Raw genomic sequence first — 5,843 nt, forward strand, 5'->3', positions numbered from 1 at the left:
CCGCCCGCGCCCCCTGGGGGACCCTCCGCCGGGGGCGCCGACCCCGCCCACGGGACCTTGACCTTCTCTTTGACGGGGCACTGAGCCCTCGTGGGGGATCCTGGGCCTCTCCGCGAAACTCCCCTGCAGCAGGCGCCCTGAGCGGCCCTCCCCCCACGAAGCATCGGGGGCTGTTCCTTCTTGGGGCTCTGTGAGTGCAGGTGAACCCTCACCTCCCCGATTCCCCAGTGGGATCTTGTCTTCAGGACACTGGTGCAGTTCTTGGTACAGAGGAGGCCCCAGATGAACCATTGTTGGATGAATGTATGGAGACCAGGCTCCTCCTGTGCCTCCCCAATTAGGACACAGAGCTGCCTCGCAGGTGTGCTCTATGGCCCTGCTGTCCTCAGTGGGGCATGCAGGTGGGCCAAGGAAGGCTAGTCAGGACAGATGGCTTCGGGAAAACTTGGAATCATAGGATCCGATTGAGAGCCACCAACCGGCTGCTTCAGGTGGTGAAATGGCCTCTTCCTGCCCAGAGCTGGCCAGTGAGGTTCTCATGGGCAAATGTATTTGGAACCCCCAGAGCAGTTATGTGGGGAGTTGCTGTCTGTCTCACCTCCCTCTGCCTTGGGTCCTGGAACCTCTGCTCCTTTCATCCATTCATTCCTAAAACACTGAGCAGAAGTTTACCTGGTGCCATCATTCCTTATGCTTTCAGGTCTCATCTGTAAATCAGGGACAAGAGTCATGGTGCTCGCCTCTCTTGCCCACAGCCTCCTGCCAGGTTCCCCAGCCTGGCAGATGGAGTCTTTCTGCATATGTTCCACCTCCAGAGCTACAGGCACTGGGCAGCACCTGGGAGGCCTTTGCAAGGACTGCCTGGGGATTTGATGGCGCAGCTGGTGGTTCACCATGACACACAGTACAGTGTCTGTGGGTGGTGGGCTGGGCCCTGTGTCGGGCCCTGCAGGAGAGGGTTTTGGAGGGTGTGGACACAAAGGGAACAAGATGAGATGGGGGTGTAGGTGGACTGCTGCTCGCTGTGGGGCATGCAACAGCTCTACTAAGAGAGGCGCAGGGTTAGGCGCAGGGTTGGCACTTGGGAGCTCAGGAGCAGGGGCTTGAAGAATGGCGGGGAGCGTCTTGAAGGATTGAACCTGTGTGTTGGAGTGGAGGGCTTGAGGGATTTTCTCTTTTGTCTGGGGAGCAGGAGGCAGGAACGGGCCTAGTGTGAAAAGGGACTTAGGTGTCAAGTTAAGCCACTTGGTGGGCCTGAGCCTGGTGGTGTCAAAGAGGAGGCCACCTGGTTTGTGTTCAGCTTCTCCAAGTCTTGGGGGTCTGTTGCCAGATCTCTGGTAGGGTTGGTAATATGGCATTACCTACCAAATTGTTGGGAGGGTTACATGAGGTGAGAAGCAGTCAGTTAACATTAGACATTATAAGAGGTGTTTTGGGCAGTAGGGAGATGATGGCAATGTTTTATTCCTTCATTTATCCAACACGTATTTGTAGAATTATGACTCTGTGCTGGACACTACCAGGTAAAAGAAATACCAACCAATGAAACAGACAAAACAAAAAACAAAAAAAACCTATAGATGTGTAAACAGTGGTGACAATTCCTGTGCTCTATCAGAGGGCCCAGCCTGGGGAGACCTCCTGAGGTCTCCAAGGAGCAAAGGTCCAAGATTTGAGGTATGTGCAGAGCCAGACGCCATGCTGCGGAGTGGGAAATGCATGAGACAGTGAGGAAACGCAGTAGGGCAGGATTGCCAAGGGCCTGTTTTGCTGGCTGAGGAGGGGGCGTTTTAAGCCAGAGAGCGATGTAGCTGGAGAAGGTGTGGAGGGAGGGTGGCTTCCCTTCTGTGAAGAGATCCACAGTCTTATTCAGGCGTTTGTGAGTGAGGTCCATTGCACAGGAGAGCCGAGGCTTGGGTTGCATGTAAGGCATAGGGAAGGCCTCAGCGATGGGCCGGAGAGGATCTCTGTGAGAATATGGGTAGCAGGGATGAGAACAAGAATCATCTCATCAAGTTGTTAAGGCTTTGGAAGCTGCGGGCCCGCCTGGTGAACCAGCGTTGGCCCAGGCCTCCACCAAGGGCAGGGTCCCTGCTGCTTCTGCCCCATCTGAGCATGCTTAAACCCCCTGGAGAGCAGGGACCATGTGGGTTTCCTTTTGATGTCTTTATCTTTCCCAGAGCCAAGTGGAACTTCCGGGGCCTCTGAAAACTCTCAGAAAAGATCTGTGTTACCAAAACACAGATGTTGATTACAGACAGAGATGGAGGTGGGAGAAGAAGTTGGAGGAAACCTGCAGCATCCTGGGGGTTTTACGGTTTTCACACTGTTTTCAGCACTTACTCATTCAACAAACGTTTACTGAGTGTGTATAAATACTGAGAACTGTGTAGGGAGTTGGGGGCACAGGGGAATAAAATGTGACCCCAACCTTCTAGAAATGCTGCTGGGAGACCAGAATAAATGCCTGAGACAAGTTTAAACCTCTCCAGGGGGTTTAAGCATGTTTCATGTGGTTTTGGAACAAGCCTGTCTTGGGGGCTGGTGTTCCCTTGCCCTGTTCGCAGTGGCACAGACCAGGACACAGGTTTAGAGAGGTTAAATAGCTTGCCAAGGTCACACTTGCAGGCCGTGGCCGAACAAGGGGAGTGGAGTGAATGAGGCAGCCAAAGGGAGAAGTGGCTTGACCAGAGGTGGCAAAAGGGGCTGGGCCATAGACTTAGTCATCTCTCCCCTCTCTGGAGTCCACCCAGCTCTAGGGCACCAGACTCCTTCCAGGGCTCTCAAGCTACCCTTTCCTACCTGGGTCCACGGACCCAGGCCCCCTCTCCCCCCTTCCAGGGCCCCAATCCAGGCCTGGGGGTGGAGCAGCCTGTCTTGTCTGTGGGTCTCCCCAGCGGGGGCTGTCAGGGCTGCAGTTTTCAGCCATAGAAGGACAAGGTTGCACGCGGGTGCACCCAGGAGCCTGGGCTGGCTTCAGCTCCTCCAGCTGCCTGGAATGGGGAAGGGAAGGAGGAGGATAAACGAAGCCAGCAGGCCAGCAGGCTGTCTCCAGCCGGCCCCCAAGTGGGCCTTTCTGCCTCTCACCTGTCCCAGCTTAGAAACTGGAAAATCCCACAGTGCTCCCCCAAGGGAAGCTGTCCCCAGGAGTGGCCGGTGTGTTGATCCACCATTCAGTGCTGGCAATCCTGGCATATACACTGTTTCCATTCTGGTTCAGACTTGTCCTATTCCTGGCCCCATTCAGAGAAACACTCATCTCGGGCTGGGCTGGGCTGAGTTCAGCAAGCTGGTGTGACTTCCTAGTCTGTGACGTGTACTGAGAGGCCAGATGTGTGGATTCCCAGGGCTAGCGTCTCCCCCTCTGTGGGTCTCAGTGTCCTCATGTGTAAAATGAGATAAATTCCTGCCAAATAGAGTTACTCTGAACATAGAGTAAATGAGACACTGGCGCTCGACATGTGCACTATGTGAGTCCTGCAATCTGCAGGTACCCTATTGCTACAATATTAGTCCTGGGCTTAGTTGTGTCTTTGCCATGACTCAGGATATGGCTTCCTGCGGAGAGGGGGAAGGGATCTTCATCTTGAAAGCTTGGACTTGAAGTCCCGCTCTTTCCCAGTCATTCCCAGCCTCTGCTTGGATGCCTCCAAAGCCTTGAGCTCTGCTTTGTCCCCACCTGGCTGCCCTAGCTCTATTAGCAAGTGCTTGCTGCCTCATTTGCCTTCTCAGCAATCCACAGACCCCCTTCCCCCAACCCCGCTGAGGCCGATGCTGGCTGGGATGAGGTCACCTCTGCTCATCTCCTTTCTGACACATACTCCCACCCCCATCACCTCTTCTCTCCATCAGTCCTCCTCTCTTTATTTTTATTTTGGAGACAGGGTCTTGCTTGTCACCCAGGCTGGGATGCAGGGGCATGATTATAGCTTGCTGCAGCCTCAAACTCCTGGCCTCAAACAATCCTCCCACCTCAGCCTCCTGAGAGGCTGGGACTACAGACACTTACAACCACTCCCAGCTAATCTTCCTGTCTTTTCCTTTTCCTGTTGCAGAGATTTTGATTCGCTTTCCAAGGAAAATGTCTTCGAGAATAATCGTTTGGTAAGTCCCCAGAAAGGCGGAAGCCCAAGAGGCTGTGTATGTGTGTGACTGTGTGTGTGGCTGTGTGTGTGTGTATGTGTGTGTGTTTGGGAACACAGGCAGGGGGCTCTCCCAGGGCAGCCGTCCTTGTACATGGGTTGCAGGTTCCAGAGAAGGGCTGGCCTGCTGCTGTCCCCACTCCCTGCTCTCCGTAAGCACCCTAGTGCCTGGAACATCAGGCTCTCCTTTCTCCAGGCCATCAACTGGGGCTCAGGGCGGGACTAGAACTGAGGGTAGCCCAGTCCCCCCATCCCACAGAGGGGAGCCGGGCCTAGGCTGAGGCCTCCCCATAACACTGCCTCCTCCTCGGCCTCCTCTTCTTGCTACGGCTGCTCCTGCGCCCACCCTGGCACCTGCCCCCACCCCAGGCCTTTGAAGTGGCCGAGAAGGAGCTGGGAATTCCTGCTCTCCTGGACCCCAATGACATGGTCTCCATGAGTGTCCCCGACTGCCTCAGCATCATGACCTATGTGTCCCAGTATTACAACCACTTCTCCAGTCCCGACCAAGGTGAGAGGGGAGTGCAACCCTTCAGGGAGGCTGGCCTGGGCAGTGGCCCTGGGGCTGTTTGCTACTTGTTTTCTGAGCTGCAGACAAGTGACTTGTTTTCTGATCATTCATTCACGTCATCATTCACTTGTTCAAATATTTCTTGAGTAAAGTAGTCCTGTGCTGGGCCCTGGGTGCGTAACTGTGAATGTGATCACTGTTCAGTCTTATGGAGGAGATGGGCAACAAACACATAAACCAAAAAGAGAACACAGTAACGTTAGAGGAGACAAAACAGGCTGAGTTCATGTGCTGTGTGAGTTCACCTCCCTGGCACTCGCCTCACTTCCTGTTTGCAGGCACTTCCCTGAGTTTGTCTTTTAGCAGGGCAGCCACCCTGTCTTATGGAGCTATTACGCAGTTTCCTCCACAGAAGTGACCCTCAAGACCTGAGAACTGAGAGGCTGGGGAACTGGGGGTGGGGGCTGTAAGGTTGCCTCCCTGCTCCGAGTCAGGTCACTGGGCATCCCCGTGCAGGAACCTCTTCTGAGGCTTCTGGACCTCTCCTTCTGCAGAGAGGACATGGACACAAAAAGGATGAGAATTCAGGTGTCCTGAGTGCTATGCTGGGTTACTGCTGTCCATGGGACCTGGGTAGAACCCATTTTAGTCCTTCCTCCTGTCTCTTCTGTCCATCTAGACAATTCCAGCCCATCTTTTAAAAAAAAAAAGTGTTAGTCCTACACAGTGGCTCATGCTTGTAATCCTAGCACTTTGGTAGGTGGAGGCGAGAGGATTGCCTGAGCCGAGAGATTTGAGACCAACGTGGGCAACTTGGTGAGACCTCATCTCTACAATAAATCAAAAAATTAGGGCAACTCCATCGGGTCCTCTCCCACTGTGGGGGCTTCTCTGTCCTTTCAATAAATCCTGCTTTAAAAAAAAAAAAAATTAACCAGGCGTGGTGGTGCATGGCTGTAGTTCCAGCTACTTGGAAGGCTGAGGCGAAAGAATCAGTTAAGCCCAGCAGGTCAAGGCTGCGGTAGCCGTGAGCATGCCACAGCACTCCAGCCTGGGCGACAGAGTGAGACTCTGACTCAAAAAAAAAAAGTGTTTTATGTAGTGAGGAATTTCTTTGCTTAATAAAAAGTAAAACATGAGCCGGGCTCGGTGGCTCAGCCTGTAATCCCGTGCCTTTGGGAGGCTGAGGT

General features: G+C 53.9%; 1 protein-coding gene across 1 annotated transcript in view; it reads left to right on the forward strand.

Annotated features, from left to right (window-relative positions):
* Window positions 1-3,459: 3,459 nt before the first annotated feature.
* Window positions 3,460-5,843, forward strand: part of MICALL1 (MICAL like 1) — a 28,226-nt gene continuing 25,842 nt past the window's right edge. The window contains exons 1-3 of the mRNA XM_008049166.1: window positions 3,460-3,470; window positions 4,056-4,104; window positions 4,512-4,653. Coding sequence (XP_008047357.1) covers window positions 3,460-3,470; window positions 4,056-4,104; window positions 4,512-4,653 — 202 coding nt within the window. The remainder of the gene's footprint in view (window positions 3,471-4,055; window positions 4,105-4,511; window positions 4,654-5,843) is intronic.

Source organism: Carlito syrichta, unplaced genomic scaffold, assembly GCF_000164805.1.
Source record: "Carlito syrichta isolate Samal-C Ts95f unplaced genomic scaffold, Tarsius_syrichta-2.0.1 Scaffold130637, whole genome shotgun sequence".
Lineage (NCBI taxonomy): Eukaryota > Metazoa > Chordata > Mammalia > Primates > Tarsiidae > Carlito > Carlito syrichta.